Genomic DNA, 23,962 nt, shown 5'->3' on the forward strand with positions numbered 1-23,962 from the left:
TGAGCTTATCTGTTTCTTTCACTACTTTGTCTACTGAAAGTAAGACCAATCAACCATCTTCCCTATACTTCTCATTCTGACAAAATTGTCGAAAAGTACTAGACATGCTGTCTTAGTCATCTAGTGCTGCCGTAACAAATACCACAAGTGGATGGTTTTAACAAAGAGAAATTTATTTTCTCACAGTCTAGTAGTTTACAAGTCCAAATTCAGGGTGTCGGCTCCAAGGGAAGGCTTTCTCTCTCTGTTGCCTCTGGAAGAAGGTCCTTGTCCTCAATCTCCCCCTGGTCAAGGAGCTTCTCAGGCACAGGGTCCCTGGGCCCAAAGGACACACTCTGCTCCTGGTGCTGTTTTCTTGGGGGTATGAGGTCCCAACTCCCTGCTTGCTTCCCTTTCCTTTTATCTCTTGAGAGATAAAAGGTGATGCAGGCCACACCCCAGAGAAACTGCCTTTACACTGGATCAGGGAGGTAACCCGAGTAAGGGTGGCATTACAATCCCACTCTAATCATCTTAACATAAAGTTACAATCACAAAATGGAGGACAACCACACAATACTGGGAATCATGGCCTAACCAAGTTGATACATATTTTTGGGGGGACACAATTCAATCCATGACACATGCACTCACCCAGAGACTCGCCTCTCACCAATACTTGATCTATTGGTGGTGATGTTTTGTGTATTAATATCGCCTCCTCATTCTATGGATTAGCAGCACCCTGTTTGCTACTGGAGGTAGAGCCATCAGTGCTTTCAAGACTAGTCAAACTTGAGAACCAATTGAGAAAACTCATGCTTATAATTTCATTTCTCTAGAACAACTCTCAGTACCAAATAGGCTGATTTCTCTACAGAAACAAAACTAGTGACACATATATATGTATATATACCCACTGCCGTCGAGTCAATTTGGACTCATAGTAACCCCATACGGTTTCCAAGGCTGTAAATCTCTATGGAAGCAGACTGCCACATCTTCCTCCTGCAGGTGGTTTCAAACCGCCAAGCTTTCAGTTAGCAGTCAATTGCTTTAACCACTGCACTACCAGGGTTTATATATAGAGAGAGAGAGAGAAAATAAGAGAGGGAGAGAGATTTATCTCAAGGAAATTGCTCACATCGTTGTGGAGGCTGGCAAATCCCAAAGTCCATGGGTCAGGCATCAGTTGGAGGCTTCTCCTGTGTGATGGTTAAGATTATGTGTCAACTTGGCTGGGCCATGATTCTCGGTGTATAATTATATGTGATGACCCCCATGATGGGATCTGATCTGAGTAGCCAGTCAGTTGAAAGGGAGTTTGCTTGGGCGTGTGACCTGCATCTGAATGTAAGTTGATGTTCTGGCTTTTGCCTGCTCTGGATCCTGCTGCTGCCTCCTGTTTGACCTCCAGTTTCTCAGGACTTCTGCTAGCAGTTTCCCTGCTGATCTTAGGATTCGTCAGTCTTCACAGCCAGTAAGCAAGAGCCCTGCTCTCCAACCTGCCAATCTTGGATTCTTAGCCCCTGCAGCTATGTTAATCAAGAGAAGCCTTGCAGTCTTGCCTGCAGATCTTCAGATTCATCGATCTTCACAGCCTGTAAACAAGAGCCCTGGCCTCCAACCTACCGATCTTGAGTTTGTCACCCCCTCGGCTATGTGAATTAGGAGACACCTCTATCCTGATCCATGGACTTAGGACAGTCCAGCCTGTACAATTATGTGAGCCACTTCCTTGACGTAAATCTCTCTATGTATATATTTATATGCTTTACTGGTTTTGCTTTTCTTGAAAACCCAGTCTAAGACATCCTGTCTCACATGGTTGCAGGGGCTGACAAACCTAGAACTGGCAGATCAGGCAACAGACTGCTGGCTCACTTGTCTGTCAGTTTGTTGTACTGTGGTGGCTTGTGTATTCCTGTCATGCTGGAAGCTATGCCACTGATATTTCAAATACCAGCAGGGTCACCCATGGTGGACGGGTTTAAGTGGAGCCTCCAGACTAAAAGATTAGGAAGAAGGACCTGGTGATCTACTTCTAAGAGATGGGCCAGTGAAAACCTTTTGAATAGCAGCAGGACATCGTCTGATATAGTGCAGGAAAATGAGCCCCTCAGGTTGGAAGGCACTCAAAATACCACTGGGGAAGAGCGGCCTCCTCAGAGTAGGGTTAACCTTGATGACGTGGGTGGAGTAAAGCTCCTGGGACCTTCATCTGCTGATGTGGCACAACTCAAAATGAGAAGAAACGGCTTCAAACTTCCGTTAATAATTGGAACGTGGAATGTACGAAGTCTGAATCTAAGAAAATGGGAAATTGTTAAAAATGAAATGGAACACATAAACATTGATGCCTTAGGCATTGGTGAGCTGAAATGGACTGGTATAGGACATTTTCAATGAGACAATCATATGGTCTACTATGCCGGGAATGACAAAGTGAGGAGGAGTGATGTCACATCCATTGTCAAAAGGAACATTTAAAAACCTACCCTGGAGTACAACACTGTCAGTGATAGAATAATATCTATATGCCTACAAGGAAGACCAGTTAATATATTATTCAAATTTACACACCAACCACTAAAGCCAAAGACAAAGAAACTGAAAATTCTTACCAACTTCTGCAGTCTAAAAGTAATCAAACATGCAATCAAGATGCATTAATAATTACTGGTGATTGGAATGCAAATGTTGGAAACAAAGAAGGATCAGTAGTTGGAAAATATGGCCTTGGTGATAGAAATGATGCCAGAGATCTCATGATAGAATTTTGAGAGACCAATGACTTCTTCATTGCAAATATTTTTCAACAACATAAATGATGACTGCACATGTGGACCTCACCAGATGGAATACGCAGGAATCAAATTGACTACATCTGTGGAAAAAATGGTAGCCGGGGGCCAACTACAGAACAGGCCATCAGTTGCTCATATGTAAGTTCAAGCTGAAGCAGAAGAAAATTAAAACAAAGTATGACCTTGAGTATATCCCACCTGAATTTAGAAACCATCTCAAGAATAGATTTTACATATTTAGCACTGATGACCGAAGAGCAGATGAGCTATGGGATGACATCAAGGACATCATACATGAAGAAAGCAAGACGTCATTAAAAAGACAGGAAAGAAAGAAAAGACCAAAATGGATGTCAGAAAAGACTCTGAAACTTGTTCTTGAACATAGAGTAGCTAAAGTGAAAGGAAAAAAATAATGAAGTAAATAAGCTGAATGGAAGATTTCAAAGGGTGGCACAAGAAGACAAAGTAAAGTATTCTAATGAAATATGCAAAAACCTGAAAAACAAAATGCTCAGAATTTCTCAAGCTGTAAGAATAGAAGAAAAAATTCAATTGAAGGAATCTATGGGCAAAATATTGAACAACCCAGGAAGCATCAAAAGAAGATGGAAGGAATACAAAGAGTCACTGTACGAAAAAGAATTGGTCCAAGTTTGATCGTTTCAGAAGGTAGCATATGATCAAGAACCAAAGGTATTGTAGGAAGAAGTTCAAGCTGCACTGCAGGCTTTGGAAAAAACAAGGCTCCAGGAATTGACGGAATACCAATTGAGATGTTTCAACAAACAGGTGCAATGCTGGAAGCACTCATTCCTCTATATCAAGAAATCTGGGAGACTGCTGCCTGGCCAACTGACTGGAAGAGATCCATATTTGTGCCCATTCCAAAGAAAGCGATCCAACAAAAAGCAGAAATTATTGAACAATATCACACTCAAGTAGAATTTTGCTGAAGATAATTCAAAAACGTTGCAGCAGTACATCAACAGGGAACTGCCAGAAATTCAAGCCAGATTCAGAAGAGGGCTATCGCTGCTGATGTCAGATGGATCTTGGCTGAAAGCAGAGAATACCAGAAAAATGTTTACCTGTGTTTTATTGGCTATGCAAAGGCATTCAACTGTGTGGATCATAACAAATAATGGATAACATTATGAAGAATAGGAATTCTAGAACATTTAATTGTGCCCATGAGGAACGTGTACATAGAACAAGAGCCAGTCATTTGAACAGAACAAGGAGATACTGTGTGGTTTAAATCAGGAAAGGTGTGTGTCAGGGTTGTATCCTTTCACCACACTTATTCAAACTGTATGCTGAGCAAATAATCTGAGAAGCTGGGCTATATGAAGAAGAAGAACATGGTATCAGGGTTGGAGGAAGAATCCTTGACAACCTGCCATACACAGGTGACACAACCTAACCTTGCTTGCTGGAAGTGAAGAGGACTTGAAGTACTTACTGATAAAGATCAAAGACTACAACCTTCAGTATGGATTATACCTCAACATAAAGAAAACAAAAATCCTCACAAATGGACCAATAAGCAACATCATGAAAAATGGAGAAAAGATTGAAGTTGTCAAAGATTTCATTTTTCTTGGATCCACAATCAACACCCATGCAAGCAGCAGTCAAGGAATCAAAGTATGTATTGCACTGGGCAAATCTGCAGCAAAAGACCTATTTAAAGTGTTAAAAAGCAAAGATGTCACTTTGAGGACTAAGGTGTGCCTGACCCAAGCCATGGTATTTTTACTCACCTCATACACATGTGAAAGCTGGAAAATAAATAAGGAAGGCAAAGGAGAATTGAGGCCTTTGAATTATCGTGTTGGCAAGAATATTGAATATACCATGGACTGCAAGGACAACAAACAAATCTGTCTTGGAAGAAGTACAACCAGAATGCTCCTTAGAAGCAAGAATCAAGGGGCTTTGTTTCACTTACTTTGGACATGTTATCAAAAGGGACCTGTCCCTGCAGAAGGAGATTATCCTTGGTAAAGTGGAAGGTCAGTTAAAAAGAGGAAGACCCTCAAGAAGACAGATCAACACAGTGGCTGCAATGATGGGCCCAAGCATAGTGATAATTGTGTGGATGGCGCAGGACCGGGCAGTGTTTCATTTTGTTTCACACGGGGTGGCCGTGAGTCAGAACCAACTCGAAGGCACCTAACAACGACAACGTGTCTCCATTTCCCCGCTTTAAAATCTACCATCATCATTGGTAGTTTTTTTGTTGGTAACTGTTACTGCATGGATTTCTCCACTCCCCACCACCCCCTCCAAAAAAAACCATAAATACAGGAACTCCAGGAAGTTAGGCTGTCCTCTTACGGTACATCTGTGATATGCCTATTCTTCTTGGATTGCCAATATCCATTTTTCTGCACTCCTGCCAAGGGAAAGCTTTTAACAGTCGATCTAGCTCCAGTTCATAGATGTGAGGAAAAGGACAGTGCAAGAAGTTCCTACCAGTCCAATGATTTTTGGAGCATCTCATACAGTGCTGTCCAACAGAAATATAATACAAACCACATATGCACTTGGAAATTCTCTAGTAGTCACGTTAAAGTAAAAAACAAGTGAAATTAATTTTAATGACATATTTTTTGTAACCCAAAATACCAAAAGTATTTTCATTGCAACATGATCAATATAAAGATATATTAATAAAATATTTTATGTTCTCTTTGTTTCCTGTATCTCATGTACTAAATTTTCAAAACACTTACAGCACATCTCAGTTCTGATTTAGCCACATTTCAAGTGCACAATAGCCGCATGTGGCCAGTGGCACCTGTATTGGTTCCTGCCAATCTAGTATATGCCAGGCTCTGAGGTAGGCACACTCATCGGATATCCACCCCTGGCTTCTGAGGATTAGGATGAAGAATATCCACTCAATATCTAACTACAGTTAAGTATCATTTATCCCATTTCTCTAGGATAGCACACTCTTGATATATGGTTGATCCTCAATAGGTAAACTTGCATTCAGAGTCATCAGAAACATTTAGGTTTTTGTTTTTTTCAAAAAGTTTAAATCCACACTTGTGTTCAAGGGATAGTCTTTAGCATAAACACAATTCTGCTGTATGTTTTGATGGTTCAAAATGGTGCATGCATAGTCAGAACTGGAGGTAGAAAAAAATAGTTCTGCATTTCTTTTTATGGACTCTATGTTGAATGACTTGGAATTGATGCGACAGCAACAGGTTATGTTGAATGTAACCACTTGTTCTTCCCTGGGCACACCTAATAAGTACTCTCCTCCACAGTTTAGTCCATGCCGTTCTCATAGTCAGGGAACGTCATACACCCCATCTCTAAATGTTTAAAGTAGTTCCATTCTTTAAGATACACCTCAAAGCTACCTCCTTCTTAAATTTCCCTTTATTCATCTGGTAAATAAACTTACCTCTCTCTAACCTTTCATGTATTGTCTTTAATAGAATCTGAAGCTGAATTAAGGTTAAGTCACCATGATGTCCATCACAATGGCACAGGGCTATGCTATGGCTCAGTGTTTGTTCATAATAGATACCTAATGAGTATTTATTGAATAAATATTTATGGAATGAATGACATAGTACATACATAATAAAGATGTGTTGAATGAATGTTTAATTCTGAGGTTCAAAATAATACCTATTTTAACCTAGCAAAAATTCTACCTTATGGAATTCAGCCCATCTCCTTAAAATGGCATTAAAATGCATTTTATACCTTAGTATGAGTTATCCCCAGAAACTTGTAAGAGATCAAGTTTGGGTTGGGGAAGGAAGGAATAGAGCAAGAAGGTCCAGGGCATCTGAGCAAGGCAGGGATGAAGTAGAAAAACCAAACAGACCTGGCAGGTTTAATCTATTTCCTCATTGCACTCAGAGTCGACCCTGTTCAGAACAAAGATCATGTGGAAATGAGCTGTTGAAAATGACTCTGGTCTAATTCCTGCTGACTTAGCCTGGTCCTGAGCCTTTATCTCTGTTTGTCATTCCAGAGGCCAAGGCTGTCCTTACAGTTTAGCTAAACTTCAGCACATTTGCTTAAGGCCCAGACATACTTCCTGGTTCCTGCCCACTCCCCAGAGGCCAGGCCAGATTCTCCTTTCTCCAGCTGCCACCTGGAGTCCTGCTTTCAATGGCCTGAATGCCTGGAACCCCCAACTGTCCACCCCATTTCTGTCCTTTTTAATGTGGCCAGTCATCCAATGTACCAGCCTACAGCTAACAAATAAACCTCTTGTGTGCACTGGTGCCTATTTGCCAAGAACCTCTTGCCAGCCTTTGCTCCATGTTTGCTGCTCTCTGATCTTGACCCCTAGACTTCAGATCACTAATTCGTACTCAGGCTTTCAACATTGGTTTTTGGCCCTTCACCTGGGTTAAGAGGCTGCCTTAGCAGCTCCAGCTCCCCACTTTGTTCAATTGATTTTGACACCAGCAGCTTTGGATAGGAGATTCCTTCCTCTTTTCTGGCCTCATGGAACCTTGAAGGGCTGATACGCTGTCTTCCCCATTCACTCTCCGTTCCCCCACACCAAGAGAGAAGAATTTGGACAACAAACCGTTTACTCACTGTCTTAGTCATCTAGTGCTTCTATAACAGAAATAGCACAAGTGGATGGCTTTAACAAAGAGAAGTTTATTCTCTCACAGTCCAGTAGGCTAGAAGTCTGAATTCAGCTCCAGGGGAAGGCTTTCTCTCTGTGTCAGCTCTGGAGCAAGGTCCTTGTCATCAGTCTTCCCTTGGTCTGGGAGCATCTCAGTGTAGGAACCTCAAGTCCAAAGGACAAGCTCTGCTCCTGGCACCACTTTCTTGGTGGTATGAGGTTCCCACTAAGAAAGCCATGCCAGAAGCAGAGCTTGTCCTTTGGGCTTGAGGTTCCTACACTGCTGGCTCTGGCTTCTCTCATTTATATCAGCAGAGATTGGCTTAAGACAGTACCTAATCTTGTAGACCTCACAAATGTACCCATGATCATGAAGTTGGTGCAGGACGGATCAATGTTTCATTTTGTTATACATAAGGTCACCATACATCAAGAGGGAACTGCCAGAAATTCAAGACTGATGCGGAAGCGAATGTGGAATGAGGGACATCATTGCTGACGTCAGATGCAACTTGGCTGAAAGCAGAGAATACCAGAAGCATGTTAACCTGTGTTTTATTGACTATGTAAAAGCATTAGACTGTTTGAATCATAACACATTACGGATAATATTGCAAAGAATGGGAATTACAGAACATTTAATTGTTCTCATGAGAACCTGTACATAGACCATGAGGCAGTTGTTTGAACAGAACAAGGGGATATTTCATGGTTTAAAGTCAGGAATGGTGTGTGTCCTGGTTATAACCTTTCACCATATTTATTCAATCTGTATGCTGAGCAAACAATCCAAGCTGGACAATATGAAGAAGAACATGGCATCCAGGTTGGAGGACTCATTAACAGCATGAGATACCAGATTCATTAACAACCTTGCTTATGGGCGGCAAAGAGGACTGAAAGCACTTACTGATGAAGATCAAAGACTACAGCCTTGGGTGTGGATTACAAAGAAGACAAAAATCTGTCTTGAAAGAAGTATAGCCAGAATGCTCCTTAGAAGCGAGGATAGTGAGACTTCATCTTATGTACTTCAGACATGTTATCAGGAGAGACCAATCCCCGGAGAATGACATCATGGTTGGTAAAGTAGATGGTCAGTGGAAAAGATGAGACTGTCAATGGGATGGCATAATACAGTGGCTACAACAATGGGTTCAAACAGCAACGATTGTGAAGATGGCACACAACAGGGCAGTGTTTCCTTCTGTTGTACATAAGGCAGGGACAGATTACCCAATAAAAGATGTGATGAAAGGCCTGCGAAATTGTGCACTACAGATTAGTAAGTAAACACAATTAAACCCATGCGTACCTTGCTTACTGTGAATTGATGCGTACTGTGTTCACTGGTTAATCTGCCCCTGACATAGGGTTCCTATTAGTGGGAACAGACTCGTGGGCACCTAACAAGGTCACCATAAGTCGAACCAACTCAACGGCTACTAACAGCAGCAACACCCAACCCAGGCAAGAACTTGAACAGAAAATGTGTTTTCACCCTCTTCCCTTTTCAGAACTCCCTTTCTCCCTCCTTTCTACTCCCTTACTCTGACACCCATCCTGGGAAACAGGAGTTCTCAAACTTTGGAGTAGAGAACCACGTGGAGGGTTTGTTAAAACATAGATGGCTGGACCCCATCCCCAAAGTTTTTGACTCATCGGTCCTGGAGTGGGGCCTAAGAATTTGCTAACCGAAAGTTTGTCAGTTCGGACCCACCCAACAGCTCTGAAGAAAAAAGACCTGGCAATAATCTTCTGTAAGTCTACTTCGAAAACAACAAGTTCCCAGGGGCACTGATGCTGCTAGTCCAAGAATACACTTTGAGAACCACTGATGTAAACCAGTCCCAAGGAACTTTGCATATGGGAGCAGCCAACTAAGGTTTGTTGAATTACACACCTTGGATCAAACATGTGGTCTTGGCTGTGGATTCCAATCTGAGGTCAAAGTCACTGATGCAAGAAATACAACTTTCTTTATCTTCTGGTAACTCAGCTAAAATTCTGTTTCATTCTCCCCTTTTGCCAAGGTGGTGGAAATATAATCTCAGTCATGGGTCCCACTTCTCCTTCCTCAGGTTTCCGTCTCAATTCCTGGGAGTTTACATTTTGCCAATGGGGGCAACTCGACCAGTGATTCTCAGTGCTGCCCTCTGTCAATGTTGGCAACTCCTGAGATGGCCTCATTCACTCTAGTCTTCAGTAGTTACCCTGTGCAGGACTCACCTGAGTTGACTCCCACTGGTTGCTGCCAAGCTGTTTCTGTGCCACTGGGCCACTGGAAGCACCGTGACACAGGGTGAGGCTTCCATCACTTTGTGCCATTCGTGGCTTCCCAGAAACTATTTTACTCCTCCTGTGCTATCTATGGAAACCCTGGTGGCATAGTGGTTAAGAGCTACGTCTGCTAACCAAAAGGTTGCCAGTCCGAATCTACCAGGTGCCCCTTGGAAACTCCATGGGGCCATTCTACTCTGACCTATAGGGTTGCTATGAGTCAGAATCGACTTGATAGCAATAGGTTTGGTTTTTGGTTTGGTGCTATCTACGCTGGGCGCAGGGGAACCAGGTGAGGCTGGCTCAGACCTTTTATATACATACTCTCAGGTCTTGCCACCTCTCTAGACTTCACACTGGAAATGAGTCACTGCTCTACTCTCCTCCCCAGATCATACAACTCATTGGGTATTTGTCACCCCACTCCCACCTCAGGGCAGATGCAAGGCCCTTTTCATGGGTACTCACCACATCTAAGCTCTCACTACTTCCTCTCTCACTATGCCCCTTGGGGGCCCCATATCCACCAGACAGGAAAACTTTTTTCTGGTTCTGGGGGCAGGAAGTTTAGCTTTACCTCAACAGATATTTCCACCAGCAGATTGTATCTGCCTCAGTCTTTTCCATCATTTCCCTAAAAAAAAAAAGTTGCCATAGAGTAGACCCCAACTCATGGTGACCCCATGTGTATTTTAAATGGCTGTGATCTTTTGGAATTAGATCACCAGGCCTTTCTCCTGAGGCACCTCTGAACGGACTTTAACCTCCAACCTTTCAGTTAGCAGACAAGTTCATTACCTGTTTTGACCCCCTCAGGGACTCCTCTATTCCCTTATGTTGCCTAAATCTTTTGAGACTAAAAACCTAAGATTGTCTCCTTCTCCTTCTCTCTTTCCTCTTCCTTCTCCTTCTTTTTTCCTACTTTCTGCCAAGAATCCTTTCACTGAGGCAATAAATGCAAAATGGATAGTTGAGTGCATGGATAAGTCTGGGTGGAAAAGAAAATACGGCTGAGAAAATATATCAGTGTTTCAAAACCTTATCCTGCCATATTTAGTTACTGTTATAACTAGTGAAACTCCACCAAACAGACCATGTGGCTTCGCAAAGGATCCTTCAGTAGCCAAACGGGTTCTTACAAGGTCTGGCCCATAAAGAAGCTAGAATGGGCAAATCTACCCATCTCTTCCTCTTTCTGCTGTGGGCTGCCCAAGTGCCCAACTACTGGCCAGTCTGTGGCCTCCAGAGTTCAGACAACTGACTACTCATCAGAACACCAACCATCTAAGATCAATGTTCTAGATTGCTGCTTTTCATATTTTTATCTTGTTAAAAATACCACAATGACTCGATCCTTTCCAGTTCTTCATTAGATAGCCCTATGATTGTACACACAGTAGTGCCATACAGTTGGGCCCAAATAAGAGGCAAATTTATTAAAAATTGTTAAATCTCTTATTTTGTAGAGTTGGCAAGGTTTTAGCTCAGGTCATCCACAGTTACCTCTTCTCCTGTTTCATCAAGAGAAGTGAAAGTTTGATTGCTTTCGTTTTTGAAGAGCAAAATACACATGCTGTTTAATATGGACTAGAAAATTTCCTTCTTCTAAAAGCAGAAGTATAATCTGTTTAGGTAAAATAAGACATTGTGAAAGTCATGAAATATCCATGTATTGAAACCACAGATAAGCGGATGTGCAAAACCAAGCAAAAATGAGAATTTTGGATTAGAGTCACAAGTCTGCTGGAACCATGACTTTCATCTTGGTGTTATTTTAAAGGTTTAAGGGTTTTATTACTCATTTTTAACATTGTACTTGAATTTTTTTTTTCAGTAAAAAAAAAATCAAGTATTCTGAACTTCTAATTTACCGTATGCTACACTGTTTTGCAAACTGTCATTTCATAAATACCATATATTACTTTTATTAGTCTCAATGAAATTTCTCCAGAGGAAGTCTAGACAACTTTTACATCCTGACACATCATTATTAACCCCACTATTTAAAGATTAAAAGTCTTGGTTATGTTGCAAAATTATCTTTTCTATCTCTGAATAGGAAAAAAAATCATGAACAGCAACCCTTAATATCCTTTTGCAAAAACAGGCACAGGTTTCCCTGGATGCAGTTTCTAAAATTGAATTAAAGTTTTCATCCAAAATCAATTCCTTCCTTATAAAATAATATTATTACCTTCATTTCTGATGAAAGTTCAAGAGGGCAAGATTCAAAAGCAGTGTTGCTGACTTTTTTTTATATCTCAAGAGTAGAAAGTTCTAGGAGCTAATTTCACTTCATACTAAACCACTGATATATTTGGCAGTAACTTGCATAAAGTACTATGTGAGTTTTCCTAACAGTCTACATATTTTTCAAACAAATTTTCACATTTCACAAAATTATTTACTTGGTTGGCCAGTTAGTTGAACTGGTTTTAGCAATCTCTGTCTTCTATTCCAAGCTGAGAATCTAAAAGAAAATGGTTCTCCAGCCAAATCCTATACATGTAATCTCATTGTTGTTATTGTCGTTAGGTGCCATGGAGTCAGTTCCAACTCATAGCGACCCTGTGTACAACAGAGCAAAACACTGCTCTGTCCTGCGCCGTCCTCCTAATCGTTATTATGCTCGAGCTCATTGTTGCAGCCACTGTGTCAACCCCTTCTCACTGAGGGTCTTCCTCTTTTTCACTGGCCCTCTACTTTACCAAGATGTCCTTCTCCAGAGACTGGCCCCTCCTGATAACATGTCCAAAGTATCTGAGATGAAGTCTCACCTTCCTTGCTTCTAATGAGCATTCTGGCTGTACTTCTTCCAAGACAGATTTGTTTGTTCTTCTGGCAGGCCATGGTATAGTCAATATTCTTCACCAACACCATAATTCAAAGGCATCAATTCTTCTTCAGTCCTCCTTATTCGCTGTCCAGCTTTTGCATGCATATGAGGCGACTGAAAACATCATGGCTTGGGTCAGGGGCATCTCAGTCCTTAAAGTGACATCTTTGCTTTTTAACACTTTAAAGAGTGTTAAACACTTTAAACAGCGTTGTACCACACTATGACAAACTGAAAAAAAAAAAAAATTTTTTTTTGCATGTGGTATATTCCATTAAAAACTCTTAAAAACTAAATAAATAAATAAAAGACTTTACAGAGTCCCAAAGTTTACTCACTTAGCTCCATCCATCATTGCCACGAAATTACGCAACACCCACCAACCCTCCTAAAAACGCTTCTGCACATTCTCTGTCTACTGTTTTGCTCCCAGAGATGTAGTCTCCCTGAGTGTGTCTACAGTATTCTCTCCTATTTCAAACATTCGAACAACTGATTCGACCTCCTTTGTCCCTCTCTCAGAGTGTGTATCCATTTTTGCCACTGTACCGTGATTATTTTTGAACATGTCTTTCTTCTTCACTAGGTGATAAACTCCTTAAGGGCAACACACAGGCCCCTAGGGGGCACAACCCGTTTGTTCTTAGCTGCTAACTGAAAGCTTGGTGGTTCAGATCCATCCAGTGATGCTCCAAAAGGAAGCCCTGGTGATCTGCTTCCACAGATGACAGCCAAGAAAACCCTACGGGGCACAGCTCTATTCTGAACCACGTGGAGTTGCCACAAGTCAGAGCCAACACTGTGGCAAGGAATTTGGTTTTTGGTTTATTCACCTCCCAACGCAGAGCTTTAAGAATATAGCACATGTATGTGTTGACAGAATGAATGAGTTAATGAATGAATAAAATTCTAGTAGATATTCTATCAAGTAAAGCATATATAATCTCATTATATAATTGTGATTAAGACGCAAAGAGAAAAGCAAGTTATAAAAACAATTCTACAATAAATAATAAATGAAATCATCTTTTAAAGTATGCCACTTCTTTTGTTCAAACTGGGACAACCTACCTCTGTCTCGTTAAGAGGCTGCTTCCTCATTGGTTTATGATGAAATACGAGTGCAATTTCCCGTCGCCTCAACAGTGTTGGTTTCTCTTCTTGAGACAGAGAGATTTGTCAGCTCCTCGGTCAACAAAACCATCCTCCCAAGAAACACAGGTAAGCAAAATATTAAAATATCAATTAAGACTTTAAGTAGATAACATACTGTTGCATGATTGTTGGTAATATTTGTGATTTTTTTTTTTTCTGGCTTAGGCTGTATAAATGTGGTAATGTGGAACATTACAAGAGGGAGAAATGAGGAAGACATATGGTTTCCCCTACTAGGGAGAGTGGTTAAGAGATGTCAAAATTTAAACTTAGAACTAGTCAGGTAAAACCCTCAATCCACACACAAACAAGAAAGGCTTACACTCCGTTTCCTCTTCAGAAAACAGTGTATTGGCAAACTGAATTCACTGTTTAGGAAGACATCTACCAGCTACTGGCCAGAGAGCTGTCTGGCACCATTTCCTATAAAATGGTCCAGTGATACTTTTTACAGCCCTCAGAAATAATGTGAAGTCTGGACATAGTGTATCCAATATTAATAAATATGTCATGTTAGGAAGTAACTAGCACAGAGTCTGACACGTGGTCTTAAATAATAAATAAATAGCTATTAAGCTGACTAATGGAGGCAAGCGTATACTATAATACGTAAGAAAACATTTCATTTTTTGGTCATGTCATCAACGATTTGTACTTTAGGAGTGTTTTAGGAGTTGATTGGCATTTGGCAAAAATAAAAAATGTATCCAAATTTCTTGGCACTCGTTCTAAAAAGGATTTTCCCAAAATTTGATCAAGAAGCCAAAAAAAAAAAACCAAAACCCATTGCCATGGAGTCGATTTTGACTCATAGCGACCCTATAGGTCAGGGTAGAACTGCCCCATAGGTTTCCAAGGAGCGTCTGGTGGATTTGAACTGCTGAACTTTTGGTTAGCAGTTATAGATCTTAACCACTACACCACCAGGGTTTCCAAGTAGCCAAAAGATACCTGGAAAAAAAGAAAAAGTATGAATAATAAGAATGATGTATTCCACTAAAATCTCATATTCACACAAGTGAAATTAGCAACTGTTACCTGCAGACCTTAGTCAGGTGTAGTGAGGGGGTTTAGATGGGGCCATTTGCCCCTGGGCTCCAAGTCCAAGGAGGAGCCAGACGAGGCTGGCCAGCTAATCACAGCCCCCCTCTCACTCCTCACCATTGCCGAGGCTGACAAGGGGCGGGGAGTACAAACTTAGAGATTGCCCCTGGGCACTCATTACTCTGGATCATAGAGGAAAACTGATGGCACAGCGGTTAAAGCCCTTGGCTGCTAACCTAAAATTTGGTGGTTCGAACCCACCAGCCCCACTGAGGGAGAAAGATGTGGCAGTCTACTTCCATAAAGATTACAGCCTTGGAAACCCTATTGGGGCAGTTCTACTCTGTCTTGTAAGGCTGCTATAGGGTCACTATGAATTGGAATCAACTCAATGGCCACAGGGATCTGCACACCTCGTGTCATATGTGAAACGTTATTGTACAAATTACAAACTAAGTGCCTTTATTTGGCTTCTCTCCTATGCTCTTCCTAGATGGCCCAAAGATGCTTTCCTAAAGGAAATATAGAGAACAGCACCAAGGATACCTGCAGACTACCAGTGCGTGTCTTTAAAATAGTATTAGCTCAGGTAGACTGTGGAGCTCTGGTGGCAGTGATTAAGAGATCGGCTGCTAATCAAAAGGTCGGCAGTTCAAATCCACAAACCGCTTCTTGGAAACCATATGGGGCAGTTCTACTCTATCCTATAGGGTCAGTATGACTCAGAATCGACTCCACAGCAAGGGGTTAAGGTAGACTGAAATGTGACTAACTGCTAGGCTGTCTGCTTTATGTGTGATCTCATTTAATCCTTACAACAACCCAATGAAGAGAGGAGTAATTTACACATGTGAAAACTCAAACTTAGGGGAAGACACACAGTGTCACAGATCCCCTGAGGGCTTTTGGAAGACTGCCAAGCTGTCTCCAGAACCCTCAGTCATGACCACAGGCTGTACTGCCTCCATTGCCCAACAAAGAAGAGATCTAGAATCTGCTTCATCATAACCATCCCATCTTGTGGTTGTTTTAGTCAAGACAGGAAGTGCTTTTAGACAGAGAAATTCAGAACTTTGTAAATCCTCCCAAAATCATTTTTCCATCTTATCTATTGTTTGTAAGAAGAAAGATGTGCACTTACTGAGCATCAGGCACATAGGAGGAAGTGGCACCCGCTGCCCATGCCCTTGCGCTCTTTGTCCAGGTCCCCAGGCAGGAGATGTGCATGGTTCAGGTGTTGTCCCTCAGACTTATGAGCCTAGCGATGAGTGGGATGCTATGTATCCCTCACAGCCCCATTTTCAGTAGCTTATTCAATCCTTCATACATCTCAGACCTTTGTTCTAATGGCATTTCCCTTCACCAACTATAGCCTCTATTGTTGGTGTTGTTGTTAGGTGCCATCCAGTTGGTTCCGACTCACAGAGACCTTGTGTACAGTAGCATGAAACACTGCCAGTCTGCGTCATCCTTGCAATCGCTGCTATGCTTGAACTCATCATTGCAGTCACTGTGTCAATCCATGTTGATGAAAGTCTTCCCCTCTTTAACTGACCCTCTATTTACCAAGCATGATGTCTGTTTCCAGGGACTGGTCCCTCCTGATAACATGTTCAAGGTACATGAGAAGAAGTCTTGCCTTCCTTGACTCTAAGGAGTACTCTGGCTGTACTTCCAAGACAGATTTGTTAGTTCTTCTGGCAGTTCAGTTATATTCAATATTCTTCACCAAGACCGTGATTCAAAGGCATCAGTTCTTCCCTGGTCTTCCGTATTCATTGTCCAGCTTTTGCATGCGTACAAGGCAACTGGAAACACCATGGCTTGGGTTAGGTGCACCTTAGTCCTCAAGGTGACATCTTGGCATTTTAAACTTTAAAGAGGTTTTTTGTTGCAGATTTGTCCAATGCAATATGCCATTTGATTTCTTGACTGCTGCTTCCATGAATGTTGATTGTGGATCCAAGTAAAGTGAAATCCGTGGCAGATTCAATATTTTCTCTGTTTATCATGATGTTGGTTATTGGTCCAGTTGTGAGGATTTTTGTCTTCTTTATGTTGAGGTGTAATCCATACTGAAGGCTGTGGTCTTTGATTGTCATCAGTAAGTACTTCAAGTCCTCTTCCCTTTCAGCAGGTGAGGTTGTGTCATTTGCATATAGCAGGTTGTTAAGGATTCTTCCTCCAATCCTGATGCCATATTCTTCTACATATTGTCCAGCTTCTCAGATTATTTGCTCAGCATATAGATGGAATAAGTACAGGGAAAGGATACAACCGTCACGCACACCTTTTCTGATTTAAACCACACAGTATCCCCTTGTTCTGTTCAAACAACTGCCTTTTAGTCTACGTACAGGTTCCTGATAAGCCCAATTAAGTGTTCTGGAATTCCCATTCTTTGCAATGGTATTCATAACTTGTTATGATCCATACAGTCAAATGCCTTCGCATAGTGAAATAAAACACAGGTAAACATCTTTCTGGTATTCTCTGCTTTCAGCCAAGATCTGTCTCACATCAGCAGTCATCTACCTCTTTCCACATCCTCTTCTACATCTGGCTAGAATTTCCGGCAGTTCCCTATTGATGTATTGCTGTAACTGTTTTTGAATTATCTTCAGAAAAATTTTACTCGTGTGTGCTATTAATGATACTGTTCAATAATTTCTACATTCTGGTGAATCCCCTTTCTTTGGATTAGGCACAAATACAGATCTTTCTTGTCAGCTGGCCAGGTAGCTGTCTTCCAAATTTCTTGGCATAGATGAGTGAGCACCTTCAGTGCTGTATTCATTTGTTGAAACATCTAAACTGGTATTCTGTCAATTTCTGAGATTTTGTTTTTTGCCAATGGCTTCAGTTTAGCTTGGACTTCTTCTTCAATACCATTGGTTCCTGATCATATGCTACCTCCTGAAACGATCGAGCTTGGACCAATTCTTTTTGGTACCGTGATTCTGGATACTCATTCCAATTTCTTTTGATGCTTCCTGTGTCATTCAGTATTTTGCCCAGAATCTCTTGCCGTCAAATTGATTCTGACGCATATTGACCCCACAGGACAGAGCAGAACTGCCCCCATAGAGTTTCCAAGGAGCACCTGGCGGATTTGAACTGCCAACCTTTTGGTTAGCAGTCATAGCACTTAACCTCTATGCCACAGGGTTCCCATTTTGCCCGTAGAATTCTTTAATATTGCAATTTGAGTTCTGAATTTTCTCTTCGGTTCTTTCAGTTTGAGAAATACTGAGTGTATTCTTCCCTTTTGGTTTTCTAACTCCAGGTCTTTGTACATTTCATTAGAATACTTTGTCTTCTTGAACTACCCTTTGAAATCTTCTGTTCAGGTCTTTTACGTCAGCATTTACTCCATTCGCTTTAGCTACCCTATAGCTACTTGACATTCAAGAGCAAGTTTCGGAGTCTCTTCTGACATCCATTTTGGTCTTTTCTTTCTTTCCTGTATTTTTAACGACCTTTTGCTTTCTTCATATATGATGTCCTTAATGTCATCGCACAACTTGTCTGTTCTTCAGTCATTAATGTTCAGTCATCAAATCTGTTTTTTTGATGGTCTCTAAATTCAGGTGGGATACACTCAAGGTCGTATATCCTCTAGAAAACTCTTTAATGAAGGTCTTGGGGGCAAATTATGTCTGTATTAATTTATCTGAAAATGTCTTTGTATTTACCCTTGTTCTCGAAGTTTGATTTTCTTGGGTGTATAATTACAGAATGACAGATACTTTCTCTTAGCATTTTGGGAATATTAATTCAACCTTGGTAAGTAATCCACCTTAGTTTGTTTGTTTTTCATGGTCTTTGGTGAGCTGCAGTTTGATTGCAATGTGTCTAAGTATAGATTTCCTTTTTTTTTTTTTATCCTACCAGGGATTCACTGGACTTTATAAATCTGAGAATTCCATGTCCTTCGTCAGTTCTAGAAAGTTCTCACCTGTTATCTTTTTGAATATTGCCCTTTTCCCCATTAATTATCTTCTATTCTTAGGGAACTCCAATTACGCATATGCTAACCAAATCACTTCATTCGCCATGTCTCTTAGCCTCCCTTTGATAATTTCTCATCTTTTTAACACTCTGCTGGTTTTGTGTTATTTCTTTAGAACGATCTTGCAGTCCACTAATTCTCTCTTCAGCTGTTTTCAATCAGCTGATTAGTCCTTGAATTGACTTTTTAAATTTAAATTATATTTTTCATTTCTAGAAACTCTTTCTTTGTAAAAATATGCTCATCATTTTTATAGTTTCTTGGTCATTACTGTGTATTCAGATTCTTTCCGTTAATCCTATAAACATATTAAACACACCTATTTCATATTCTGTAAGAGTTAACCCTAATCTCTAAATTTTCTGTGGGTTTGGTTTTGTCACTTCTTATTTCTGCAGAATCTCATATAGTGACTTGTTCTCATGTGTGCGTGCGTTTTAACGAGTTTATATTTGTTAAAATTCTAACCGCAATTTTTTAAGCGCTGGGTTGAGGGTGCTTTTCTCAAAGAAGAATTTGTGTTTGCTTCTTCTAGATGCCTGAGATTAATTAATTTAATATAGCAAACTTTTATTTTTGTTGAATTGATTTTCATATTCTTTTAAATGGTCTTGCTTGTTTCTTTGAGTTACTTTTTATGCAGCAAGAGCAGTAAAATCATATAATTTCAAATATTGAATTTGCAAATTACTGTTGATTCCATTTCACACAACCTTTTGAGTCTGCTCTTTAATTTTTTAAATGCAGTATAACATACACACAGAAATATCCACATATCCCAAGAGTACAGACTGATAATTTTTTACAAACTGAACACATTCATGTAGTCAGCACCCATCACAAGAAACACAACAATGGCAAAATCTCAGAAGTCCCCTTAATGCCCTCTTCCAGTCATTTCCTGGCCCATCTCCAAAGATAAGCCTTACCCTGACTTTCAACGGGAAACCCTGGTGGCGTAGTGGCTAAGCACTATAGCTGCTAACGGTGCTCCTTGGAAACTGTATGGGGCAGTTCTACTCTGTCCTATAAGGTCGCTATGAGTCAGAATTGACTTGACGGCAATGGGTTTTTTTTTTTTTTGGTTTGACTTTCAATAGCACAGAGCAACTTTGCCTGTTTTGTTTGTTTCTTCGTCTTTTTGATCAGATAGTATGATGTACTCTTTTGTACCTGTCTTTTTTTTTAATCACTCAACATTATGTTTATGAACATCAACTATGTCATTCATGTAGCAATCACTTGTTCATTTTCATTGATATAGTGATCGCTGTTGTACTATTCTACCACTGATTGGGCATTCTAATTGGGGGCCATCACAAATAGTGCTAGCATGAACGTTCCAGCACGTGCCTTTTGATAAACATATATACACATTTCTGTCAACTATATACCTATAAGTAGAACCACTACATCATTATTGTTGTTCTTGTTAGGTGCCATCGAGTCAGTTCCGACTCATAGTGACTCTATGTGCAACAGAACGAAACACTGCCCAGACCTGTATACTCCTCACAATCGTTGTTATGCTCGAGCCCATTGTTGCAGCCACCGTGTCAATTCATCTCATTGAGAGTCTTCCTCTTTTTAGCTGACCTTCTTCTTTACCAAGAATGATGTCCTCCTCTGGGGACTGGTCCCTCCTGATAACATGTCCAAGGCATATGAAACAAGATCTCACTATCCTGACTTCTAACAAGCATTCTGGCTGTACTTCTTCCAAGATAGATTTGTTTGGTCTTCTGGCAGTCCATGGTATATACAATATTCTTCACCAACACTGTAATTCAAAGGCATCAATTCTTCTTCAGTCTTCCTTATTCATTGTCCAACTTTCACATGCATATGATGTGATTGAAAATACCATGGCTTGGGTCAGGCATACCTTAGTCTTCAAGTTGACATGTTTGCCTTTTTTTTTTTTTTTTAACACTTTAAAGAGTTCTTTTGCGAAAGATTTACCCAGTGAAATGTGTTGTTTGATTTCTTGACTGCTGCTTTCTTAATTACATCGTCGGGAGTATGCTTGTCCACCTATAGTAGATAGTGCTGAACTGTTTTCCATATAATAATAAACAAGAGTCCTAGGAGCTCTGTGTGCTCACTATCACTTGGTATTTTTTGTCTTTTTTATTTTATTTATTCTTGTAGGTGTGTAGTGTTATCTCACTATGGTTTTGGTTTGTATTTCTCTGATGACTGAAGAAGTCGAGCACCTAGGTCCAGTTTTAACTCATCGTTGGCTTGAGATTTGTGGGACCAAACTAATAATGTAGATTCTGTCCCTATACGCAGGTGAGTACCAGCCAAAGCTCAAGAATACTCAGGAAAGAATTTTTATTATAGTTTCTTCCAGGGATAAAGCTGAAGCAGAGAACTTGTCAATTTTCTCTCCTATCTGCTACCATAGGTGGGTTTTGTCATTTTGTTTTATTTGTGAAGGTGTCATCAGGTAAATTATCCAAACCACTAATAGGCCTCACCAACAAGGGAATATAGAAGTATTTCTCTACTCCAGTGTATGGAGAAAGATGGAATCTCTAATCCATGTGAATCTATGACGTTTTAAAAAATAAGCCGAACTAATAAACAATCAGGTATAAAGGTGAAATTGATGGTCACAATATTATACCAAGAATTGAGAACATTCTGCTCTCTTGTTTATAAGAGTATAAAAAAAGATAAAAAGGGTTGGCCACAAAGAAAGCAGAAAGGAAAACAGAAGAGGTAGACTTGTCTGATTATTTTAAAATGTTCAGAAAGCCACTACATTTTAGAATTCTACAGTTTAATAATATTTATTGCAACAATATTTCCTTAGCTAATAAACTAATTATGAACAGACCTTATACCTAGCTTACATGTGGAATTTTAAATTTTAAATTGTGTAACCATGAAGTTTATCACACACAAAGATGTTTCCTGATTGTAAACAAATCATCGAATTTGCTGTCATTTTATCAGCTGCTAAAATGACTTTTTGGAAACCCTGGTGGTGTAGTGGTTAAGAGCTACAGCTGCTAACCAAAGGGCTGGCAGTTTGAATCCACCAGGCACTCCTTGGAAACTCTGTGGGGCAGTTCTACTCTGTCCTGTAGGGTGGCTATGAGTTGAATTGACTCGACAGCAACAGGTTTATTTATTTTTTTCCATTTAAAATGACTTTTGAACGATAGTTTTGTGTTCTTAGGTCATGCCCAGTGAGAAACATAATTCCTTCAAATCTAACCACTTGTGAATAACCTTTATTTGAAATAGCTAAGCTATCTCTGCTTGGTTTTGTTTACCAAAATCGATTAGATAATATTATGTTAATACCCTCTTGTAATTCAATGTACTTCCAATATCTTCCTTCTTTTTATTTACCTTGGATAAACAAGATTAAAAAAAAAAAGAGGAGATTGTTTCAAAACAACGGTAATGAGGTCATGTATCTTTTAAACATCTCAACTATCCTAGTTCCTCTTTCATTACAGAAACAAAGGCCTTTTACAAAGAGAGGTCAGTCTCTGTGGAACTAAGACCTTGTATGTTCATGTTTGTACCAATCTCCTCTGAAATTAATGAAGAAGAACAAACTGGCGACAACACTCTATGAAGCCTAAGAGACAACCCTGTGGATCCTCGAGGGCTCTTGGGCAGCATTCTGTGGTGATGAGAACATGGCCTTCTGCCCATTAAACTCAGCTGACCACTTTAGCTACCTGCTAGGAGCCTGGATCCTGACTTCCACCCATTGGGACCTGTGTGCAAATTAGTCTACATCCAGCCCTTACAGGCACTGGTGAATTAATCAGAACTTTTGAAAATAAAGAAAAATTGAAAAAAAAATCTTAGCAAAAGAGCATTTTATGTTGAAAACCAGCTACAATGAGGCAAGACTTACTTTTCCACTTAGTTGCAAAGAACTGACATAGCTGCCACTTCAAAAGAAAAGAAAAAATGAACAGCACATGCATCGAAGGACAGCACACCCTAGACCACTATCTGTTCCCCGTTGTTTACATCTTTGTGGTTGTCATCAGCATCCCAGCCAACGTTGGATCTCTGTGTGTGTCTTTTCTGCAAGCAAAGAAGGATAATGAACTAGGAATTTACCTTTTCAGTTTATCCCTCTCCGATTTGCTCTATTCATTAACTCTCCCTCTGTGGATTAACTATACTTGGAACAGAGACAACTGGACTTTCTCACCTGCTTTGTGCAAAGGGACAGCTTTCTTGATGTACATGAACTTCTACAGCAGTACGGCTTTCCTCACCTGCATCGCTCTCGATCGATACTTAGCAGTTGTCTACCCCCTGAAGTTTTTTTATCTAAGGACAAGAAAGTTTGCATTCCTGGCCAGCCTCTCCGTTTGGGTATCGGAAACCATCTTCAATGCAGTCATGTTGTGGGAAGATGAAATCTCTATTGAGTATTGTGATGCCGAAAAGTCTAATTTTACTTTGTGCTATGACAAGTACCCTTTGGAAAAATGGCAAATTCGTCTCAACTTGTTTAGGACGTGTACGGGCTATGCGATCCCTTTGGTTATCATAATGCTTTGCAACCGGCAAGTCTACAAAGCTGTGCAGCACAATCGAGCCACAGAAGACAGAGAAAAGAAGAGAATCATAAAGCTCCTGGCTAGCATCACGCTGACTTTTATCTTGTGCTTCACACCCTTCCACGTGATGCTGGTGATTCGCAGCGTTTTAGAGCATGATGTGAGCTTGGATGAGGGGCCCTTTGTCCACAAGTCTTGGAAGCAGACTTATAAAATATATAGAATCACGGTCGCATTAACAAGTTTAAATTGCATTGCCGATCCAATTCTGTACTGTTTTGTAACCGAAACAGGGAGGTCTGACATGTGGAATGTATTAAAATTCTGGACAGGGAAGTTTAATAAATCACAAAGACAAAGGAAAAGTTTACTTTCCATGTCTACAAAAGATACTGTGGAATTAGAGGTCTTGGAATAGACCAAGAAGATTTATTTTTGCTTTGATTTTAAGGCACACAGTATTATACCACCAAGACTCAACCCACCACTGCCTACATGTTGCAAAAGAACTTTAGAAGGGGATGGGATCTAAGGGGTCCGGTTGAGTGAATATTTATCCCTCTCCAATGGAAATATTTCCAAAGTGTGTGGGTACAGCTCCCTGACTTTTGTTAAATGAGGTGTATTAAATAAATTTCATATTTTCCTAATGACTCACAGTCATTTTTACTAATGGCAATT

At 40.4% G+C, this 23,962-nt stretch overlaps 1 protein-coding gene across 2 annotated transcripts; it reads left to right on the forward strand.

The window, feature by feature from the left end:
• The first annotated feature begins 13,660 nt into the window (after positions 1-13,660).
• On the forward strand, positions 13,661-23,934 carry GPR65 (G protein-coupled receptor 65). 2 transcript variants are annotated; one of them, XM_049898381.1, is made up of 2 exons: positions 13,661-13,744; positions 22,211-23,934. In XM_049898381.1, exon 2 carries the CDS (start codon positions 22,677-22,679, stop codon positions 23,697-23,699), a length of 1,023 nt encoding a protein of 340 aa, XP_049754338.1. In that variant the 5' UTR covers positions 13,661-13,744; positions 22,211-22,676; the 3' UTR covers positions 23,700-23,934. The 2 variants fall into 2 exon arrangements, with proteins under 2 accessions (XP_049754338.1, XP_049754339.1); XM_049898382.1 differs by lacking the exon at positions 13,661-13,744 and adding an exon at positions 20,916-21,029.
• Positions 23,935-23,962: the final 28 nt, after the last annotated feature.

This window comes from Elephas maximus, chromosome 10 (genome assembly GCF_024166365.1).
Source record: "Elephas maximus indicus isolate mEleMax1 chromosome 10, mEleMax1 primary haplotype, whole genome shotgun sequence".
Taxonomy (NCBI): Eukaryota; Metazoa; Chordata; class Mammalia; order Proboscidea; family Elephantidae; genus Elephas; species Elephas maximus.

Bases quoted from the DNA above. Each gene is read 5' to 3' on its own strand.
- GPR65 (XM_049898381.1), top strand. From the start codon at position 22,677: ATGAACAGCACATGCATCGAAGGACAGCACACCCTAGACCACTATCTG.